The sequence below is a fragment of the Microtus ochrogaster genome, chromosome 10 (assembly GCF_000317375.1).
Source record: "Microtus ochrogaster isolate Prairie Vole_2 chromosome 10, MicOch1.0, whole genome shotgun sequence".
NCBI classification, from domain to species: Eukaryota; Metazoa; Chordata; class Mammalia; order Rodentia; family Cricetidae; genus Microtus; species Microtus ochrogaster.
The window spans coordinates 83,364,657-83,387,134 of record NC_022016.1 but is presented as its reverse complement, the minus strand read 5'-3'; the positions used below and the strand labels follow the sequence as shown (position 1 = coordinate 83,387,134).

Sequence of the window (22,478 nt, the reverse complement as noted above, 5' to 3'; positions counted from 1 at the left end):
TGAGCCACCATGTGGTTGCTGGGAATTGAACTCAGGACCTTTGGAAGAGCAGGCAATGCTCTTAACCACTGAGCCATCTCTCCAGCCCCCCAGTCTTGGTATTCTTATTTAATTTGTTAAAGAAGACATTCAGGAGTGTAGCTCCCCCTGCCTGGGCTTACCTGTATCTGGTGGGAGGCAATGAACAGAAGGTCTGAGCCCAAGTTCTGACTTTGGGTATCAGTGGGAAAGATGGGAAAGATTTTTATGCCAGTAAAATAGATTGCTGGCCTGGGGGTAGAGGATGGCACTGACAGGACAGTGAAGAGGGTACCTGAGGGCTGCGTTCCTCTTCTGGCTCAGGAACTGAGTTTTAAGGCTCAAGCCATGATGACAAACTGAGCTGCTCTAACTGAATGATCCACTGTGACAGAGAGGCTGAAGGATGCTCCAGAAGAACTTCAGCTGCCCTCTCTTTGGCTCCAGAGGAAGGAGGTCCTGGTGGTCAGCCAGTGCTTCAAAGACAGGAGATAGTGTGGGATGGGCAGCACCTCTGGGCTGCCGCAGCCCCAGCCACAGAGCAGAGGCTCGGAATGAGGCCTGTGGATTCTCAGGCAGGGAGGACATGGCCAGCTGGCATGTGGGAGAGCAAAACTCTTACAAAGCTTGCTCTGGGTGTCTTCTTACATACTTACCAGAGTGACCATGTGACCTTAAGAAGGTCATTGTCCTAGCTAGAGTTTCTGCTGTTATCATTGAACACCATAACCAAAGCGTCTCGGGGAGGAAAGGGGTTAACCTCACTCACAGTTCCATACCACTGTTGACCGATTGCCAGGCAGTGAGGGCAGAGCTGATGCAGAGGCCATGAACGGGTGCTGCTCGCTAACTGGCTCCCTGTGGCTTGCTCAGCCTGCTTTCTTATAGAACCCAGGACCACCAGCCCAGGGATGGCCCCACCCACAATGGGCTATGTCCTCCCCATCAATCACTTTAAGGAAATGTCTTACAGCCGTATCTTATGGAGGTATTTTCTCAATTGAGGTTCCTTCCTCTCCAATGACTTCAGCTTGTATCAGATTGACATAAAACAGCCAGTACAGTTACTGTCTTCATAGCACAGGACATGTACCCAGCGAGCAGTCTGCAGAGTTCAGTGATCAGGATTTGAGAGCTTCTCTGAGGAGCTGGTGGCCCACTCCCTCTGCACACCCACCATTCTCTCCTGGGGACCCAGTGCTGGTTTTGTGCCTGCAGCTTACTGCAGAGGCCCAGGGTCCCTTCAAGAAAGCCTACGAGACAGATGAGAAAGAGAGTGGGCTGTCACCTTTCACTGCCACAGAAGCATCTTCTGCCGACACTGGCAGTCTTGCTCCGACCCCCTCGTGCCCTCGGAAAAACCAGCATCTGTAGGTGCCCAGCTCAGCTGCCATGCGGAGTATGATGTAATCCTGGAGTCTGTGGTTGCTAGGACAATCCTGACTAAAGTGACAGTGCGTGGTCCCAGGACTGGAGCGAGAACAGAATGTTTCCGAGAAAACAGAAAGAATTCATAGGGCATCTCAAGCAAAGGTGTCTCTTCCCAAGAAGCCAGATATCTGTTCCTTTTCTGGGGGCTTGTCTTCTCAGGAATGCTGCTAAGTACAGACTCCCAGAGGCAGAAATGGTGGGTGGATGACAGATTAAGTTGCTTTAGCGCCTCTGCTGATGTGAAGGCGGGCCTTCCGGATGTCATGTGTTCTTATGGGCTGCCCTTCTGCAGCAGCACCTGAGGTGCCTCTGGCTCCTCCCGGCAGCAAGGTGTGCAGGAAGCACTCCCCGGTCCTGTGGATAAGGAGAGCCATCTCTACATTGACTCTAGTCCAAGTGACAGAGGCCCTATTGCACCCCACCCCCATCCAACCCAATCCTCGGAGGCCTTTCCTGTCCCTGCTGTTTCCATCTGCCTCTTCCAGGGAGATTGCCTCCAATATCGCAGCAGGAAAGTATGAAAGGCCACCGGCTGCCTGACTGTCACAGTTTAGAGCAACATGCTGGACTACCGGTTAGAAAAGGCAGACAGGTAGTATGGGATGCAAGGACAGAGAGGCACAGGCAGCTCGCAGGTTAGCTTGTCCAGCTCCTTCCCTCCTCCCCTTGCCTCTTTTGGCCAGGTGTCAGAGCCTGTCTTAGGGAAAACAAGACAAAGGAAGTGGTGGTACATAGCTTTAATCCCAGCACTCAGGAAGCAGAGACTGGCAGAACTTTGTGAGTTCAAGGCCAGTCTAGTCTACAAAGTGAATTCTAGGACAGTCAGGACTGTTAACACAGAAAAACTAACACAGAAAAACCTTGTCTCAGAAAACCAGTGTATGTGTATGTGCATTTTGTTTTATGTCTAAGAGCATTTTGCCTGTGTATATGTATATGGTGCTCATGGAGGTCAGAAGAGAATGTTAGATCCCCTGGAACTGGAATTACAGATAGTTGTGAGCCAGTGTACACGTGCTAGCCACTGATCTTGGGTCCTCTGCAAGGGCAACAAGTGCTCTCAACCTCGGAGCTATCTCTCCAGCTTCAAGATCTAAACCTGAAAGGTAGAAAAGTTTCCAAAAAAAATCTTACCTCCCACCCTAATGGTCCAGGGCCAGTGACCTGTCTCCAGACTTAGCCATGTGGCCTTGAACAAGCCTCTGGACCACACCCCATAGCCTCACAGCAGGGTGGGAGCACTGGCAGGTCCCCAGCTTGGCTACAGGAGACAGGAAAGGGCTGGATTTCATTAGAAGCACTTCTCCTCTCTTTCCCTCTTTTAGTTAGGTTGTCTTGTACCCCAGGCTGGCCCCGAACTAACTGTGTAGCCAAGGAGGACCGTGAACTTCTGATGCCCTTGCCTTCACCTCCTGAGTACTGGGATCAATAACATCACCCAGATCATGTGGTGCTGGGGACTCTAAACCCAGGGGCTTTGTATACAAGACAAGCTCCCTGCCAACTGAAGCATGTCCCCAGCGCTTTGCGGCCCTCTGCACTGCTTTGCCAGGCCTGGGAAGATAGAGGAGGGATGCTCCATGGTGAGCACAGCCTTCCGCCCTGTCCTGACACCAGAAGTCATCGATGGGCAACTCTTCTTCCTTGGTTTGCAGGTGCGGAGGACGTGGTGATGGCGTTTTCCAGGTCAGAGACGGAAGACCGGAGGCAGTAGCTGAAAGCCCCTTGGGATACCCTGAAAGCCACCGAGGGCCACAAGATCTGTGGGGCTCCTTTCCCAGTTGAGTGGTAGCAAACCACCTTCCGCTTCCATCCCTCTGCTCCCCTCCCCACCCTACCCCCCACCTTCCCCACCCTAGCCACTCCGCAGGGCTGGCATCAGGGAGATGCCGGCGGTGGTTTGTGATTGGCTTGAAGGGATGGACTGTGATTGGCTGCAGGAAGAAACCTTTTTATTTTTAAATCTTGACCAACGGAAACCTTTTATTTTTATTTCTGACTCTTTATTTTTTTAAAAATTTGCGCCTCGGTATCTGGCTTCCCCGGAAGCTCTCCGAGCTCTGGTGCTTTATTTAGGTCATTTTTTTAGGATTGTGAAAAGGCCCAATTGGCTACTTAAACTGGAAAAAGATTGTGATTGGCTGTCTTGTGGGAAATGGTCTTTTCTTTGATTGGCTGCAGGTGTTCTGCTCGTATTACCAACTTCCTCTCTTCTGAATGCAGAAAACAGGGTTTGGGGATAATGTTATATTTGACTTGAAAAAAGAAAAGAAAGAAACCAAATTTGTGCAATGTTTATTACACAAAGATCTTGCTGCTGCATTCATGTATTGGGTCCGTATTTGAATTTGATTGGCAGTCAATATGTGGATTTGGTTTCCCATTGGCTCACCCCTGACTCCCGTTGCCATGGGCTTACTTCCACTCTGCTGCTTATTGGAGGTCTGAGGGTACACCTGGAGATTGTGCGCTTTATTGACCACACATGCCTCCCCTAGCAAAAGGATTCCAGGGACCATGAGCCAGGTCCACAGCTGGAAGGAGCAGTTGTCCTGAGCCTGCAGCCCAGAGCTCAGGGCTTACCAGGAGGCAGGATTTATGTACTCAGTTCTGAGAGCTGGCAGGCAGCCAGTTTCCCTGGGGGGGTGTGATCCTGCAGACCCCCCCCCCACCAGCCCATGCTAACCAAGCACATAACACTGACTGGCAGCGCCATCCTCTTTGCTGCCTCCTGTGTCTCACTTCCTTGGGACTTAGCATCACCAGATCCTGAAGAAGAGGCGTCTTTACCCGAGCAGATACCCCAGTTTCACTCTCAGACCCCCAGAGACCTTCACTCCAAGCACCAACCTAACTCGGCTTCCCAGGGTCCCTTGCAGGGGTGGAAGGTAGGTCTGAGGTAGCAGGTGTGCTCTGGCTAACCCAAGCCCCCACTGCACAGTACCTGTCCATGTCAGCCTCAAAGGGATCGTAACGTGGCTTGTTTATGAGATGCCCACGAGGAAGACCAGCTAGGCCGCCAGTAAGTGGGCCCCACAGGCTAGCCCTCTGGGACACATTTTACAGCAGCTCCTGAGGAGGGTCTGGGTCATCATCCCACCCACCCTTACCCCTACCCCGCCTTTTCTGGGAAGTAGAGGAATGGTAAGTGCCTGGAACATCTTGGCGCCAGGGAGTGTACAGGAGCCAACACGTCTTGAGACCAAAGCCGTGGGGGACCTCACTGTTGGTGGATAGTTTGCACTGATCAGCCTTGTTCCAGGAGGAGAATTCAAATGTCATAGCTAAGGCCCATATCCTCCAGCACATGGTCCCTGTCACTGACAGTAGCATGCCACGGCCATTGAGTTCCAGGGAGCAAGGCCAGTGGAGAATCAGCTACGCCCATGCCAGCCTGACCAGCAAGGTCTGAGGGTATCGCTCCTGGAGAGGAGCCGTGTGCGCAGGCACAGTGAGAGTTCACGCACAGGCAGACGCTCACACTGTGCCAGTTCAGCCGGCCTGGAGATTCAGCTGAGCCCCTGGGCAGAGATGGGGTTCTTCAGTCCCACTCACTCAGGAGAGTGTGTAAAGTAGGGTGCCGCCACCTTCAGTTGGCTCCTGCCACTCCCTCGGAGCCGAGCCCTGGCGGTGGCGTGTGCTCACTCTTCCTGCACTGATGGACTCCCCTGCTGAGGATGTGCACGTGTCCTGTGGCTTCTTACTCCAATGGAAAGTGTGTCTAATGGAGAAAAACAGAACAATAAAGATTTTCATAGCTCGATGGGTGAGATGAGCTGGTTTCTCTCTCAAAGCTGCCATTGCTGGGGTGCTTCCCAGGAGCGTGGGGAGGAGGGAGGGCAGTGTGAAGTTTCCTATGTTTATAGCCTGGGCTGGGAATGTAACTCAGTCAACAGCTGATCGTTCGTGAAGACCCCGGTTGATCCTTAGCATCATACAGACGGGTTGTGTGTCACAGACCTGTAATCCCAGGAATTATGAGGCTGAGGCAGGAGGATTGAGGTGGGTTCCAGTTCAGCCTGGGCTACAATGATGCTCTGTCTCAAGAAAAGGGAAAAAAACCGAGCTGGGCGTATTCCCACATCTCTCATTCTCAGCTCTAGTGAGGGGGAAGTACAACTAGGAGTTCAGTCAGCTATGGCTGTATAGTTAGGCCTGGGCAGTCTGGACTGCATGAGACCTCACCTCAGAAGGCGATGGGGCATGGTGCTCGGGCACATTTAATCCCAGCACTCAGGAGACAGGTGGTAGGTCTCTGAGGCCAGACTGCTCTACAGAGAAAGTTTCAAGACTCAAGACAGCCAAAGCACATAGGGAAACCCCGTCTCAAAAGGGGTTGTGGGAGGAGAGCGCTGGGCATGTAGCTCGACTGATACTGTGTTTGTGTAGCACAGCATAGAACCCTTGGGTGTGATTCCCACCCAGCACCATATAAGGCAGGTGTGGTAGCACGTACGCATAATCCCAGCACTTGGGCCTCTGATGGAGGAGAACCTCTGGAAGTGACTTGTGGTTATGCTCACATCGACTTGGTCTGTCCTTCTCTGTGATTCCAAGTCTGTACACAATTCCTTATCTGTACGGCACACTGAGTTAGCCAAACTTACACGAAACGCCTATTCAAAGGGTCAGGCAAAAGAAAGACGCGTGTAGAATCTACCCTCTCCCTGCGGTTCTAAGCCCCAGGGCAAACTTGTACTCTATCTAGTTAATTGCTCCGAGGGAGGGGCTGGCTGGCTCAGGTCCAGCCTCTTAGCTGAGCAGGGGTGGAGCTGGGAGTCATTCACCTTGCGCTGTCTGAGCACACTGAGTCTGTAGAAGGAAGTAGGTCACTAAAATGACGGACGCTCAGCAGTGAAGAGAAAGGGTCCCCCCCTGGCCGCACACAGCTGGACCCTCAGGGATCTGCCTTCCTGGTCGCAGATGCTTGCCGCTGATAATGAGCTTGGAGGGCGGGGCTGGGATAAAGATGCAGTGGGGTGTGCAAATACAGCCTGGGGGTGGGGCTCGGGAGCTGGAGGGCAAGTGTTTCCCATTCCCAGGGTAGGAGACAGCAGGGAATGAAGTGTTTCTCTGTTCCCTTAGGTGAGTAAGCAGCTGTAGCATCCAGGCTCCTCTCAGCCTTTAAACAGGATCCTTTGTCTGAGAGAAATCCTTCCCTTCTGTGGCAGCTGGTCCAGCTGAGGGAGGCAGGAGCCAACTTCCTGGACCCCAAGGGACCTCAGCACCACCCTACACCTTTCCCACAAGATGAACTAGGCTCAGACTAGCCAGGGGAGCCCCATTTAGAAACCATTTACCCTCTCTGAGGTCCTTTGAAATAATGTGATATTCTGGGAGACAGCTGGGTGGTTAGGAAGTGAAGCCAGTGATATAATTGTCCTTTAAAAAAGTCGCTGGGGCCCGGCGGTGGTGGCGCACGCCTTTAATCCCAGCCCTGGGGAGGCAGAGGCAGGCAGATCTCTGTGAGTTCGAGGCCAGCCTAGTCTACAAAATGAGTTTCAGGAGAGTCTGTTACACAGAGAAACCCTGTCTCAAAAAAGAAAAAAAAACAAAGCTGGGAGTAGTGGTGCACACCTTTAATCCCAGTACTTGGGAGGCAGAGGCAGGTGGATCTGAGTTAGAGGCCAGCCTAGTCTACAGATGAGTTCTAGGACAGCCAGAGCTACACAGAGAAACCCTGTGAAGAAAAAAACAACAAAAAAACAGGGTTTCATATATCCCAGGCTAGCCTCACAATATGGCCTTGAATTTCCGATCCTCCAGCTTCAACTTCCTGAGTATTGGGCTTACAAGTGTGGGCCAGGTTTATGCAGTTCTGGTTATAAAACCAGTGTCAGGCATGCTAGGCGAGCACTCTGCCAGTTAAACTACATTCTCAGCCCTCACAAGTGTCTTTAATATCAGCTAGGGTCTTGTCTCCACCTGGACAACCTGGATACTTTCCAGAAAGCCAGCTTCACCTTTCCTGCCTCTGGGCCTCTTCCTAAGGCTCTGGAGAAGAAATTTGTGTTTACACACCTGTGGGTGTTTACACACCTGTGGGAGCCCCACCAGTCCCGCCCACCCTGCACAGCCCTGGGAGGTAACATCAGACCCCTGGCCTTCTAGAATTTCCACTTCCTGACCTTACATCCAGCGGAAGAAGGTAAACATTTACAAATATCGTTCATTCCTTTGTACACATGCTGTAATTTATTTAAGTGTGGCCCTTAATCCCTAAATTCATATTTCCATGGTATCTGGGCAGAAGTCATTGGGGTCGGATGATGTCACAGGGTGGGACCCCGTGGTGACACTGGTGCCTTTACTGGAGGAAGAGACCTGTGCGGGCTTACTCTGCATCCCCAAGTGCTGCTGTCCACTGTGCCACAGTGCAGCACCAATGCCTCCACTAGACACCCACGCCTTTGTACTTCACAGCCTCCAAAGCCAGGAGCCAAATAAGCTTCTTTACGGCTTGCCTAGTCTCAGACATTTTGATGCAGCAACAGAAAACTGTCCAAGACATCGGGCATCTCCCACGTCCCAGTCTTGATAGCACAGCTGATAACTATTAGATGTTAATGGGCGGTGTGTAGCGCTCTGCAAGTGCCAGCCCGAGGAGTGGGTGACGTCATCGTATTCCTGGTCTGCCCCTGGTCTGCCGTCTTCTCTGCTTTCTTTCCTACCATACCATGCAGACATGGCAATTCACTGCTAAGCTAAGCTGGTTTTTCTAGAAACTTCTCTTCCACTCTTGGACTTAGAACATTGTTTGCTCCCACAGAGTACATCTTTATGTCTGGATGAAAAATAAACAAATACAAAAAGGAAGAACATCACTGCTCCTAGGTATGGTGGAAGACAGTTTGCTGTAGATTAAAGGGCTAACATAGCCAGAGGCAGAGACATCTGGGAGAGTCCAGAGTGGACATGACCCTGAGCCCTGTGAGGGAAGGGGAGGGCAGAGAGGAAAGCCAGGTGTAACAACCAAGTGGGCCAAAGGTAAAAGGTGAGGGTAACCAAAATGAAGAGTCTCTGGGCAGCCCAGCCCCTGGGCCGGAGAGTTCAGGGGAGAGGGCAGGTATGCCTGTAACAGGTAGGGACTGGGGGATGTTGGAGAAGCTGGCTGGCAGCAGCGTCCACTTCAACATGTTAAATAGGCACCTCCATTTGTCCCAGGGTTTGAGACCTAACAATGTCCACATGGCCAGGGTCTGGGGAAAGCTGGTTTAGAGCGAGAGCTCTGGAGGCCGACAGGCCTGAAAGCTGTGTGACAGAGGAGCACCCGTCCCACGAGGCTGCTACAGAGGAGTAATGACAACATGTAGGACATGCTCAGCAGTGTGACCCATGCACCGTGGGTGGTCAGGACATACGGTCACCATGAAGTCACCCTGGTGGGTGTCCCTTTGCCCCCACCTGCTCAGAAGTCATACAGAAGACAGTCTTATCTACAGTACTTGGGGAGAGCCCAGCCCCAGGTCCAATTAGATGCCTATTAATTGCTTTCTGATGAGGCTAGACAAGCCGGGATGATCCTCGAGTAGAAGCCAAGGCCGAGGTTTCTTCCCCATCACCGCAGAGCCTCTGCCTCCCTTAAGAGGCTTTGCTGCCCATGGGGGAAGAGTGTTAACTGGAGTGGTGTCCTTTGGCCTTCTCCAGCTGGTGCAGAGAGGGGGTCCCCCAGATGGCAAAGCAAGCAGAGCCTGGGCACAGCATCTCTGCCTTCCGGGGGCCTCTTGTGTTCAAACTCCAAACGCAATTCCAGCCAGGCAGGGAAGGGGATAAAATTAAATCCTCGATCATGATCAAGTGGTTAAAATAAGCCATCGCAGCCAGAGGCTCCCTCCCACTGCGCCAGCTCTGTTCTCAGCAGGCAGGAGGAGGAGGAGGAGAAAGAGGAGAGAGGCACCCTGTGTGCCCAACACCCATGGGGACCCGGGGACCCAGGGCCCAGGCTGCCACCCTGTTCCTAGATGGGCTGCCCTGGCCTTACTGGGGCTGGGAACTCACACTAAGGGTAGCTGCCCCAGGGGACATCCAACACTTTATCCAAGAAGACAGGTCCTGGGCTTGGGGTGGGGAGTGTCCAGTACTGTAGGTCAGGGTTCAAATTCAGACTGCCAGTTACTAGCCGTGTATTGTGGGAGTCACAGGAGGTCTCTGAGTCCATGTTTCTCCATCTGGAATGTAAGAACAACAATGGCACTTACCTCATCGACAACTGCCCACAGTCACCAGCCGTGGTGTGCCAAGGGTGGGATCATGTGGTGTGTGGAACAGCCTGCCTGGGGCTCAGACATGGGCCTATGCTGACTGGAGAGAACTTCAAAATGGTAAGACCAAGTGAAGGCCTGCTCCTTCTTTCTCCCCTATTTCCATCCCCTACACCTCCGCCCCCACCCCCCTCCATGCAGGGACTGCTCAACCTTTGCCTCCCCTTCTCCCTTTAGGGAGCCAACCCTGTCTGCTGGCTCTGTCGACGCAGCGCTCCTCCAAGGGTCTAGGTAGGCTGGGGCTAAGGACAACTGGGTGAAATTTCCCTCCATGGTGGGCAATGCCCCAAGGCCAGGTACCTCTCTGTCTTCCCCGCCCAGCCTCAAAACTGGCATCAGGCAGAGACCACACCCTCTCACTGTGGACCACGGTCGACCCCGACCGGAGGCAGCGCCTGGCGGTGATGGCTGGTATCGCTGTAACCTGGCAGGGCAGAGCCTGCTGTGCCGGAAGATTTGTGAATATATATGGTGTGCTCCAGGGGTGTACCTTGGCTGAGGATCTAGGAAGCCGAGTGAGAAAACAATGAGGTGGTAAAAATAGCCCTTTGTTTACACATCCTTGTGTGTCCTTGCATAGAACAGAAACCACAGCAGCAAGATGCAGGGTGAACCATGATGGAGGAGTTCAGCCTCCAGTGCAGAAGGTCCTGGCTGGACAGGACTGGGGCATCCACCCCTGTGGGAGAGGATCCCACGTAACCTCCCATGTTATCTTGATAGCTGGGTCCTTTTGTGTGGTTATTGCTGTGGCCCCTTAGAAAGGCCTTGCTCCCCATCCCAGCCCTGGAGTCCGTGGGGCCCAGTGGGGCCTGGCTGCTTTTTATTTTCTCCATTCTTAGCTAGGCTACTCGGCCAGCTACCCCTTTGGGAGTTTGTTCCCAGGGACGTTGCATCATCCTAGGAGACTCTGGCCATAGTGGTCTTTGAACTCTCCTCATGCTGACCCACCTGCCCACCGGAAGTGCTGAAGCTATCTTCTGAGAGGCAGCCACCTGGTATGGACAACCTGGAATCTGTCTAGAACCTTTCTCTAGCTCTTTCAGAGATCCCCCAAAGCATACAGCTGCCTGACGAGGTGAGCCCCAAGACTCCTCCAGGCTCCTGGAGAGTTAGCCCAATCCACCAACCTATCCTGAGCCAACAGTGCTTCTGCTAGATCCCAACTAGTCAGGACCGGCTGGAGTAGGCCGGGCAGGCAGAGACGCAGGACCCAGCCCTGCCCTTGAGTTGCTGAGGTTGCTGGAGACAGACTTGGAAAAATTCTCATCACCCAGAGGAGGACAAGTCACAACAGGCAGACGCAGGCTTGCCAGCAGGGAGGAATACTGTCCCTTTGGAACTCCTGCACAGGCCCACGGGACTTTCTGCTTTGTCGTGTAGCTGATGGGAAAGTCAGGGAAGGTACAGAGGCCTGCAGGTCTGCTGGTCCCTGATCCAGAAAGCTTCAGGTGTGGAAAACCCAGGGCTGATTTGTCTGGACTAGCCTGGAAGCTTTGCAAGAGAGCCAGCTCTGTTCTGTCAGCACCCCAGTCCTGGGTGGGGGTTCCCCAATATGTTGGAGAGCGGCAGCCAGCACCAGTTCTGGCTGGATTTATCTACCCCTCTCTAAGCTGTATTGCTTCCTCGGGACATCTAGGGAGGAGGAAGAGGAGGAGGAGAAGGAGGAGGAGGAGGAGGAGGAGGAGGAGGAGGAGGAGGCGAAGGGCTGTCCCACCCAGCTGTCCTGCTGGCACAGAGGATTTACCCAGCCCTACCTTCGAGGAGCTGAGACTTGAGGAGGCAGAGAGGCTTAGGGGATTACTGTCTGGAGGTCACCAGGGGGCCACATGGGGAAGGGTAGAGTACCAAGGAGAGCAATAGACTCACCTGCAGCCAGGGCTGGATTTGCCCACCCCTCCGCCCCCTCCCCCCCTTAGGTAACTCTGTTCCATGTGTCTGAGCCTCAGGGAGCCTGTGGGTCTCATTGTTGGTTCATTTCCCCCCCTTTTTTGAGACAGGGTTTCTCTGTGTAGCCCTGGCTGTCCTGGAACTCACTTTGTAGACCAGGCTGATCTTGAACTCACTGAGTCCCAGCTGCCTCTGCCTCCCAAGTGCTGGGATTAAAAGCATGCACCACCACTGCTGGGCACGGATTCCTAGGCATGCCCATTTAAGTACCTTCCAGATGCTCATATTTCTGTTCCTTTGCTCCCTGGAAGTGTGGCCCTAACTTGCCTTGGTTAATGAAATGGATGCGGTCCAGTAAGGGGTCATGCTGGGTGGCAGCTTTGAAACCACTCTGTAGCATTGCAGAGGTGACTGTCCCCTCAGCCTGAGTCCTGGCAATGTATGAGGAAGGAGCCATGGTGGTTCAGGCTCGGGGAGCCTTGGTCTTGTCTGGTTCTGAGGCACAACAAGGCCTCTCCTGGCCATTTGGGTTGTGTGGCCTCATCTCTCAAGCCACTGAAATCTAGGCCTACTCTTGATAGACCCAAAAGTAATCTAGTCTCTGAATCCTAAGATTTCCCAGGCTGCATGACAGCCGTTTGCTTTCTCTGGTGCTTGTGGCAGCACAGGAATGCAATGCAGAGCCATCCTGGAAGCCATTAGAAGCCAGCGTTCCCTTCCTGTCCCATGCCTTGGCCCTCTGACCCTCTTCCCATGACCCCTGCTTGCTCCCTCCAGCCACTGGGGTTTTGCTCTTTGTTCTCCAGACACCCTGAGCTTGCTCTTTGTTGTGTGATGTTTTGCTCTTTTGGCTTTTTGGGGGGGCCCACCACCCAGCTCCCAAATAAATCACACATGAAGGCTTATTCTTAGTAACAAATGCCTGGCCATAAGTAGGTTGGTTTCTAGCCAGCTTTTCTTATCTTAAATTATCTCCACTACCTTTTGCTTCTGGTCTTTTATCTTTCTCACTTCTGGGTGGCTTATTTTCCTTCATACTCAGTGGCTTGCTGGCTGGTTGGCCCCTGTCTCCTTGTTCTCCACTCCGCTCTCTTTCTGTTTATCCTCTCTGCCAGCCAGTCCCACCTACCCTTGCTCCTGCCTCGGTATTGGCTGTTCATCTCTTTATTAGATCATCAGGCGTTTTAGACAGGCACAGTAATAGCTTCACAGAGTTAAACAAATGCAGCGGAAACAAAAATCATACACCTGAAAAGAATATCCCCAACAGCTCTTATTTTAGAGCTTGCTTTCATTCTCTCTCTCTCTCTCTCTCTCTCTCTCTCTCTCTCTCTCTCTCTCTCTCGTGGTGGTGGTGCACACCTTTAATCTCAACACTTGGGAGGCAGAGGGGCAGGTGGGTCTTTGTAAATTCAAGGCCAGCCTGGTCTAAAGAGCTAGTTCTAGGACAGCCAGAGAAACCTGTCTCAAAAAACAAAACAGAATTTCTTTTTTCTGATGCCAGCTTCAGTGATTTCCCCCCTCACGTTAGGGTTACCTGATTGTCTGATTTTTCAGTCTACAAATACTGACGCCTTTGACTTTTTAAATTTGTGGAGTTTTTTGTTGTTGTTGTTTATTCCTTCCATATCGAAAGGAAGCTGTCTGGGAAAGGGACTTGGATCCATCACTACTGTGTGGACGGACATCTAGGCGTGCTGGCCTTGGCCCCCAGTGGCTCTCCAGGCCCTCCTGTCCCATTGGGTCTGTCTTGTTGATGAGTTTGGGTCTGCTGCAGTGGTAGGGGTTGGAGCATGGTCAGGGCCTTTCTCTTCACCAAAACACAGCTCAGAGGGCTAAGACGGTTGTTGGAACCACAGCCTTGGGGCCTGGGCCTGGAGCCTCAGTGCTGCCTCCTGAATGCCCCTTTAGGACCCTCTGCTCCTTTGGGACTCTCTGCTTCTTGCTTCTGTGTGACTCAACTTTTGTTCTTGCACAGATTGGACCTCTCTCCCTGCCTACTCCCAGCGATGCTGGTGGAAAGGAAGCCGTTTCCTCCAGGTCCCAAAGGAACCCCAAGGTGTGCAACCTCTCATGACGGCTGGAGATTGTCATTAAGACGGCTTAGTTATAGTTCCACTGACTACGTGAAGCGGGTGTAGCATCCTATTGAAAGGGACATCTCACCACGAGAGGCACACAGAGACCCTGATGGTTCCTAAGAAGGATGCTACGTGCTTAGATTAGGATGTCTACTACAGATCTCTGATGCTGGCTGAACCCTCAGGGTGAGAAATTCTGCTGTAACATCAACCCGCATGGCTTAGTCAGCCTGCCACATGGATGAGGACCACTGAAAGTAAGACCTAAGTCCTTCATGCTTTTGAACTGTCTTCTGAGGTTTATGTTTCTCCCCACAGATTGTGCTGCTCCCAGCCTTGCCCAGAGAGGCTTCTTCTGCAGTGAGCAGCAGTTAGCGCAGACTCCTGACCATCGAACTGCTGAGAATCAGTGATTATCGAGTGCTCAGCTCTAAGTAGGATCTCTATGCTATCACCTCCAAAGCTCAGGGAGCATCGTAAAGAAAAAATATGCCACCTTTTACACGTAGATCTGCTTGTGCCATCAGAGTGGTACTGTGGTGCCATGTGACCTTGCTTGCTGTGCTGGGCACCTAGCAAGTGAGTGACTAGGGACTGTGATGCAGACATACTGTACTGTAAGGGCCTTGAGAAGCCCACAGCAAAGACGTCTAAAGTAGACACAAAAGCCAGACAACTGTAAAGACAGCCTTTCCTGCCTACCTGGCCACAGAACTCTTGTTTTTGTTTTATTTTGTTTTGTTTAACACGGATTTGTTTATCTTTTTTTTTAAGGAGACTGCACTTTTGTTTCCTGCCTGCCCAGATCCGAATAATCACACAAAACTATATTAATTACAACACTGTTTGGTCAACGGCTCAGACATATTTCTAGCTAACTCTTATATCTTAAATTAATCCATTCCAATTAATCTGTGTATCGCCACGAGGCTGTGGTTTACCAGTAAGATTCTGGTGTTTTTCTCCTTGGGCAGTTACATGGTGTCTGCCTGACCCCGTCTTCTTTCTCCCTGTCTTCAGTTTAGTTTTCCAGCCTAGCTCTATTCTGCCTTGTCATAGGTCAAAGCAGCTTCTTTATGAACCAATGGTAATAAAACATTCACAGCACACAGAGGGGCTTCCCACATCACGTTTATTTGCGTGTAGCCCAGGATGGCCTCAAACTCACTCTGTAGCTGCTGCTGGCCTTGGACACCTGATCCTCCTGTCATTGTCTTACTTGTGATTACAGGTATGCACTACTACGCTTGGCTTGAACCCAGCCACTACCCCTCCTCTGCCTTTTAGTTACTTATTTATTGATCTATCTATCGATCCATCTATCTATCTATCTATCTATCTATCTATCTATCTATCTATGTTTTTTTTTTTTTTTATCGAGATAGGATTTCTCTGTATAGCTTTGGAGCCTGTCCTAGAACTAGCTCTTGTAGACCAGGCTGGTCTCAGAACTCAGAGATCTGCCTGCCTCTGCTCCCTGAGGGCTGGGATTAAAGATGTGTGCCATCACTGCCTGCCGGCTGCCTTTCTTTTTTTTTCCTTTTTGCCTTTTAGTTTAGAGACAGAACAGAATCTTGCTAAGAAGCTTAGGCAGGCTTTGGCCTCACTGTGTCACCTGCTCAGGCCTTGAATTCTCATTTACTCTTTAGACTTTGGACATAAATGAATTAGGTAAGGTCTCACCCTGATGGCTTCATTTTAACTTGATGACCTTAGTACAGACCTAGTTATGGTCACGTTCTGACAACCTGGAGATAAGGAATTCAACATACACATTTGGGGAGACACAGTTCAGCCCACATTAGTGGGCGTACTCTGCAAAGGGCATCCCCGCTCTCTACCTTGAGAGTGCACAACACCTTAGCCAAAAGTTCATGGCTTGTGGCCTGCTGGAAGAGACAGCGAGCCCATAATCGTGTTAATTGCCGCAAAGCCATGTCTGCAATTAATACGCCCGTGGAACAAAGAGTAAACGCTCTAATGGTGCGTAATTAGCCCTCAGCGACACCCTCTGCCGAGCTTTGCTGCCGAGCTCCGCTGTTTACGCTCCTCTCCGAATTAGCAAAGATGAACAAATTAACATCTATTTCCCCTTTCCCCCTGCTGAGGGGGGGGGGGGCTACAGGGGTATGGCGTGGAGCTGGCACCGAGGGCTGGAGTCAGGTGGTTGGGAAAGTGTGCTTTAGTCTCTGTTATAGTGGGGGAATTCACACACAGGGTGAGGGCAGCTGGGGCCCTGAGACAGGTCTGTGTGGCACTGGGAAATCTGAAGCTCGGAGCTGCAGTCTCTCAGTAGAGGTCACTTCTGGAGTAGAGGTCAAGTCCAGAGGCAGGTGGCTGACTGGTGAAGGGGGTGCCAAGCCCCCCACGACCCCAGACACAGCTCAGGACTCCCGTTTCTTACTCCTTTTCCCCTCTCAGCACAGCCTGTGCTTTGTGTCTCCAAGACCTCAGGGACAGACCGTCAGGAGACGGTCCTGCTCACCTAGCTCCTCCCCCCCAAACACACACAGGAAGGTGCCCTCTTCAGGCCTAGAGGCTGGAAGGCTTGCCAGCCTTGACAAGAGGCACCAGCTACACAGTGCCAAGGCCTGTCAGAGCCTCAAACCTTTCTCTTAACATAGCTGGAACTCTTCTCTGGCCTCCCATCTGCCTCTTGCTCTAACTCCCTGGCCTCACCAAAACACGCCAGGGAAGAACTGTGCCACTAGCCTATGGTTTAGTCTTCATCCCAGCTCCGAGCTGGGCCTCTGCCGGCTGGCTGTCAGGAGGCATCCATCCTCACCGACTCCTCAGGGGCCCTCCTCTCCTTTGTGGGTCCCTAGTTTGTCTTTCTCCATTTCCATCCTTAAAGGCGGTGAGGGTCTGTTTCGCTAGCTGTCCTTGTCCGTTCTCAGGTCTCTCTGGCCTCCTCCTGGCTCCTGCTCATCAGTACTCATTGAGTATTCCCTGAGCTCTGTAGCTGGCTGTGGAGGTGACTGTCACCCCCAGACAGGCAGCCCGCTCATCTGCGGCCCCGCACTGCAACCTGACTGAGGTGAATGAGGCCCTGAGGTTCCGGAACATGGGTGGCAGGACGGGGAGAGGAGCAGGAGCAGCCCTCCTTCCGGGGTGTGAGCACAAAGGAGCAGAGGCAGAGAGGTCCCATCCGTCCTTCCTGCCACCACAGGTGCTCCCTTTCCTTGGCTTTACTCATAGTGCTGGGCCCTAGGGACAAGGCTTGCCAGGATATTCTAGACTCCTGACTCCGGTACCCAAAGATGTCAGTACTAAGTCAAGTGCCTTGACTTAGACTCCACCCATTTTTGTGGATTTATTTTTTTTTCAGACTGCGTCTCACTATATATTTAGTCTTGATTGGCCTGAAATTACTATGTTAACCAGGCTAGTCTTGAGCTCACAGAGATCTACCACTGCATCTTTGTGTGTGTGTGTGTGTGTGTGTGTGTGTGTGTGTGTGTGTGTGTCTGCACACACATGCATGGATGTGTCATCCTGGCTGTCCTGGAACTCCTTCTGTAGACCAGGCTGGCCTCGAACTCACAGAGATTCGCCTGCCTCCTAAGTACTAGGATTAAAGGTGTGTGCCATTACTGCCCGGCTCTGCCTCTGCATCTTTTTTTTTAAAAAATTTATTTATTTTTTATGGTTTTTTTTAAACTTTTTATTTTTTATGTGCATTGGTGTGAAGTGTCAGATCCCCTGGAACTGGATCTTCAGATGGTTGTGAGCTGCCATGTGGGTGCTGGGAATTGAACCTGGGTCCTCTGGAAGAGCAGTCAGTGCTCTTAACCACTGAGCCATCTCTCCAGCCCCCTCTGCATCTTAAGTGCTGAGATTAAAGCCAAGTATCACCATGCTTAGAATTTAAGGGACTCTTCAGAAACCAGCAGATGAAGACATGGTCAAATGTGTCTTTGATTCCAGCCTTCAGGAGACTAAGGGGAAATCATGAGTTTAGGTCAGCCTAGGCCTAATAATCAAGTCAGCCAGAGGATGGGGGTGGAGGTATTCCCAGCCTGCTCACAGCTGTGGGTGTGAGATGAAGGATCGTATCCCTGCCTGGACGACAAGCATCCGTTATGGAGCACTCGCAAGGGCCACGCTTCCACGCCATCCCTTGAACAGCACACATCGTTATCACCCTCCTTGTGTAGACAAATATGCGGTGTGGACAGCCCAGGACTGAAGGAGGTGGGAGAGCCAGGGTTACACGAAGGGACCCAGGAAGTGTTTGGACACTTGTCAGGCACCCTGTGCCGACTAGGAGGCTGTCTGCAGTCTGGGAGGGTGAGACCTGGAAGGGCACAGGGAGACCTCTCCTACAGCTCTCGCCCAGCACTTGGTGCCACCCTGACACCGTGACGCCGTGAGCTCTCAGAGCTGGCGTGGGAAGCAATGAGCTGGACTGTAGGAGGCAGACAGATCTTCATGGTGTTGCAGGCTTCCAATGTTAGCATAGTCGTGATGGGGTAGCCATGTTCGCCCTAGGGTTGGCATCTAGGGACAGGTGGCTGACTGGTGAAGAGAGGTGGCAAGCCCTTGTTGGGAATATTATTTTAAGGTGTGTTACTTTTGTTTATGTTGCATTTGTTCAACTCTGTGAAGCTGTGATACTTTGCCTCTCTCGAACGCCTGCTGGTCTAATAAAGATCTGAACGGCCAATAGCAAGGCAGGAGAAAAGATAGGCAGGGCTGGCAGGCAGAGACAATATATAGATGGGGTTCAGAGTAGTAGCCCCAGAAGGAGGAGGACATCAGGAGCCAGCCACCCAGCTACACAGCAATCCACGGAGTAAGAGTAAGATTTAAAGAACTGGGGGCTGGAGAGATGGCTCAGAGGTTAAGGATGCTGACTGTTCCTCCAGAGGTCCTGAGTTCAATTCCCAGCAACCACAGGGTGGCTCACAACCATCTACAATGAGATCTGGTGCCCTCTTCTGGCGTGCAGGCATACATGGAGGCAGCACACTGTATTGTATACATAATAAATAAAATCTTTAAAAAAAAAAAAAGATTTAAAGAACTAAGGGAACATGAAAAGCACAGAGGCCAAAGGGTAGATTGTATAATATAACTTAAGAAAAGTGGGCAAGAAACAAGCCAAGCTGAGGCCAGGTGTTTATAAATAAGAAGATGGCTCCATGTGTGTTTACTTGGGAGCTGGGTGGCGGGTCTTCCAGAAGAGTCCTAAGAGCATAACATAGTATTACTACAAGCCCCCGTCTGAGGCATAGATCAGATTCTGGTCCTTCTGGTCTCTGGCCCTCTCAGCACTTGCTTTGACGCTCTGTGGCCTCAGGGGCAACGCTGTCAGACTCCACTGTGTGATTTTGGGCAGACCACTTCGCTCCTCCGAAGGCCAGTGTCCTCTTCTGTATGAGAGGGATTATAATTATATTAATTGTGTGGGATTACTGCCAGCATGGACTCAGACAAGGTAAGCAGCAGCCTTTGTGGAAAGGCTGGCCCATCACAAAGAACGTGGGAGCTGAGCTGGTTAGGTCTCTACAGGGGCCATTAATTCCCCTCTTCACAGAGGTGGAAGGAGGGAGGAGGTAGCCCCAAGCAACAGAGTAAGCAGGAGGCTTAGAAAGGCCAGGGTTTGGCTTTTCTTCCCTTTCCCCCTCCAGTGCCTGGAAATTGATGGTTGAGCTTCAAGGCCAAGAAAAAAGAATCATTACAAGGACAAAAAGACCAAAGAGGAGCTGGGGATTTAGCTCAGTGGGAAAATGCACTTGATGAGCAAGCTGACAACTTGAGTCCAGATCTGAAGGCTTTTACACCAGTAGGAAGTGTATCTGTGCCTCCCCCAGCTGTCTATCCGAGGGTGGGAGGGGACTCTGCTGCCCATGGCCTGTGGTTTGTGTTGAGAGGGAGAAGGGACGGTAAGAACGTGAGGTTTTCCTTTCTGGCACTCTTAATCCCTGAAGTGATAGCTGCTTCTCCGTACTGGAGATTTTCTTATCCCATACAGATGCAGAGCCATAGAAAGTCCTAGAAAGACTCAGAAACATAAAGCAAGATGTGGTGGCGGTGAAACTCCAAGGGTCAGAGACTCAAGGTCATCCTCTACCACACCAAATCCAAGGCCAGCCTGAGCTGTGGTAAGCACGACTCTGGGGGGGTGGGGAGAAAAGAAGAAAAGGTGTAGACCAGGTGATAGAGTGCTTGTCTAGTGTGCATGAGGCCTCCTGGGTTCAAGTCCTCAGGAAAGGTGCAACAGAACTCTGGAGGCAGACACAAGATTAGAAGTTCAAGTTCACCGGGCGGTGGTGGCACACGCCTTTAATCCCAGCACTAGGGAGGCAGAGGCAGGCAGATCTCTGTGAGTTCGAGGCCAGCCTGGTCTACAGAGCTAGTTCCAGGGTAAGCTCCAAAACTACAGAGGAAACCCTGTCTCAAAAACCCCCCAAAAAAGGGGCTGGAGAAATGGCTCAGAGGTTAAGAGCACTGACCTTCTAGAGGTCCTGAGTTCAATTCCCAGCAACCACAAGGTGGCTCACAGCCATCTATAATGAGACCTGGCGCCCCCTTCCGGAAATTCGGGCACACATGGAAGGAATGCTGTACACATAATAAATAAATAAAAAAAAGAAACCCCCCCCAAAAGAAGTTCAAGTTCATCTTTTGTTTTGAGCTGCATGCAGGCCAGCCTAGGAAACTTGAGACCTGTCTCAGCAGAAAAAAAAAAGCCAGTGGTGCCACACTCCCCGCACTCAGCACTCAGGAGGCAGAGACAGGTTGATCTCAAAAGCAAAACAAACGTCAAAGTCATGAACACTTGATTAATGGTAACAGTACCAATCATCGCTGTCTCGCGCTTGTAGCTGCAGGCGACAGCATTGGGCCCGGTGCTGTCTGTGTCACATGGTTGGGTCAGTTGTTCTTCATAGCAACAGGATAACCACCCAGTAAGGGTGCTAACTAAGGCCCTCACCCAAGGTCACAGGTCTCAGAGGAAGAGGCACCAAAACGCCCTTCACAAACACAGAAGACTGGACGTGATCTTCTAACAGGGGGAAGTATCCCTAAGGACCGCTGGTAAGTTCCTATTGCTCACGTGGCCACCCAAGCGAGTACTACACAGTCGTGAAAAGGAATGAGTGTGTCTGTCTCTCGAGTGTGTCTGTCTCTCTCCTTCCTGGGGGGGTCTTACACACGCTATGCAACTGCTCCTCCCTGAGCTACACCCCGCCCTGGGATATTTTCTTAAGTGGAAAAAAAAAAAGCAAAATGCAGCGCAGCAGGTGCGATCTGCTGCCTTTCATCTCAGAAAGAGGAGAGAAATAGCAAAAATCAAAATAGAAACCAGGCTGGGCGCGGGGGTGGAATCCCAGCGCTGAGGAGACGGAAGAGGATGGGGAGTTCAAGGTCACTCTCTGAAGTGGAGCAAGTTTGAGGTCAGGCAGAGCTACAGGAACCTCTATCTCGGACAACAAAAGACAGACAAAACCTCCAAATATCCGCAAAGTAGAAAGATAACCAAAAGTAGACAAAAATGGCAAAGGACAGGAGGGAGGAAGTGGAAAGGAGCAGTAGTGAGCCAGGCGGTGGTGGCACTCGCCTTTAATCCCCATACTTGGGAGGCAGAGACGGGCAGATTGCTGAGTTCGAGGCCAGCCTGTCCAGAGTTTCAGGACAGCCAAAGCTACACAGAGAAACCCTGTCTTGAAAAGCGCCCCCCAACTGCTTTCTAGGTATTACTTCAGAGCCTGGCAGATATTTAGTATAACTATAGAACAACTGATCTGAACTTTTATAGCAGGTAGAAGTGAGTAGGAGTGTGTTCAACCCTAGTGTGCCCCGCCAGAAACCTTCATTCTACATGGTATCTGGGTCTGTAGCTCAGAGGTAGAATGCTTGACAAGGATGCACAAGGCCTCGAGTTCTATTCCTGGCACTGCCAACAAACAAATAGGAGAAAAAAAGGCTAAAACAACATCAAAAGACTTTTCGTCAGGGCTTGCTGACATATACCTGAAGTACTAATACACGGGAGGATAAGACAGGAGGGGCAATCCTTCTAGGCCAGGAGCTCGAGAGACGGTTCAGCTGCTGCCCTTCCAAAGGACTTGGGTTCAGTTCCCAGCGCCCATGTCATGTGACTTGTGACCACTTGTAACTCCAATTACAGGGGATTCATCACCCTCTTCTGGCCTTCTTATGCACACGTGTGTGCATACACACACACACATACACACACACACACACACACACACACAAACACACACAATGTAGCTGGTAGAAAGAAAGTTCAAAGCCAGAATCAAAACACATAGAGACCTTATGTTAAATGGGGGGAGTCTTTTAACATCCGGAGAGTGACCTGGTCAAGAGAGCAGGCTAGACTATGTACTCGAGGTCCTAAGGGGTGCTGGTGGTTTCTTGGCAGTTAGAGTCAGCATGGAGACTCTTCTAACCTCTGTTTGCAGCCTGAGTGGTTGTTTCCCCGGCATATCGTTAGGTGAGTGCCCATAATAACTGCCCTTGACTCCCTGCTGCAGACACTAGCCAAGCACGGTCTGTGCAAACTAGTAATAATGCGCCGACCTGTGAGCGGCTCTGTGTTGCTGGCCGAGGGCCTTCTTGCAGACGACCTCATTTCATCCTTGCTGCAATTCTGGACTTAGGCTCCCTCCCCAGCCAGGAAGCCCAAGCTCTGAGATATCTGCCCTTCAGTGCCTTCTACAGACAAAGGGTGGAACTCCACAGCTAGGGGCTTCCCTTCTCCTCGTTATCTTTTCTCTCCTTCCTTCCTTCCTTCCTTCCTTCCTTCCTTCCTTCCTTCCTTCCT

General features: G+C 51.5%; 1 protein-coding gene across 2 annotated transcripts in view; it reads left to right on the top strand.

Annotated features, from left to right (window-relative positions):
• The window catches only part of Ctnnbip1 (catenin beta interacting protein 1), a 25,985-nt gene extending 20,779 nt beyond the window's left edge, over positions 1-5,206 (top strand). For both annotated transcript variants that reach the window (XM_005353687.2, XM_026782123.1), the window contains one exon: positions 3,105-5,206. In XM_005353687.2, the coding sequence (XP_005353744.1) occupies positions 3,105-3,163 (59 nt within the window). In that variant the 3' untranslated portion in view covers positions 3,164-5,206. The remainder of the gene's footprint in view (positions 1-3,104) is intronic.
• The last annotated feature ends 17,272 nt before the right edge of the window (positions 5,207-22,478 follow it).